The following is a 594-nucleotide window of genomic DNA, read 5'->3' on the forward strand; positions in this document are numbered from 1 at the left end:
AGGTTGGTGAGCGCCGAAATTTGTTTCGGGTTAGCTTCGATACCTCTCTTCGTGACGAGGTATCCTAAGAATTCTCCAGAAGTCACGCCGAACGAACACTTGGCTGGGTTCAGCTTCATATTGTATCGGTTTAGCACTTCAAAACACTGAGCGAGATGCAAGACGTGATCAACGGCCTAGGTTGACTTGACCAGCATATCATCGATGTAAACTTCCATGGTTCGTGCGAGCTGCTCGGCAAACATGCGGTTGACGAGGCGCTGATAGGTTGCACCAGCGTTCTTGAGGCCAAATGGCATAACCTTGTAACAATAAGTTCCTTGATCGGTGATGAAGGCCGTTTTCTCCTGATCATTCTTGTGCATCATAATTTGGTTGTATCCGGAGTACGCATCCATGAATGACAAGAGCTCGTTCCCCGCGGTTGCCTCGACTAGTTGGTCGATGCGTGGCAGGGGAAAGCTATCCTTTGGACATGCCTTGTTGAGATCGGTAAAATCGACACACACTCGCCACTTGCCGTTCTTTTTCTTAACCACTACAGGATTGCTCAGCCAGTCAGGATACTTAACCTCACGGATGGATCCAGCCTCG

General features: G+C 49.2%; 1 protein-coding gene across 1 annotated transcript in view; it reads right to left on the minus strand.

Moving 5' to 3' along the window:
- The window catches only part of LOC104767301, a 3,346-nt gene that overhangs the window by 715 nt on the left and 2,037 nt on the right, over positions 1-594 (minus strand). Inside the window, exon 2 of the mRNA XM_019240768.1 lies at positions 192-590. Coding sequence (XP_019096313.1) covers positions 192-590 — 399 coding nt within the window. The remainder of the gene's footprint in view (positions 1-191; positions 591-594) is intronic.

The sequence above is a fragment of the Camelina sativa genome, chromosome 19 (genome assembly GCF_000633955.1).
Source record: "Camelina sativa cultivar DH55 chromosome 19, Cs, whole genome shotgun sequence".
NCBI classification, from domain to species: domain Eukaryota; kingdom Viridiplantae; phylum Streptophyta; class Magnoliopsida; order Brassicales; family Brassicaceae; genus Camelina; species Camelina sativa.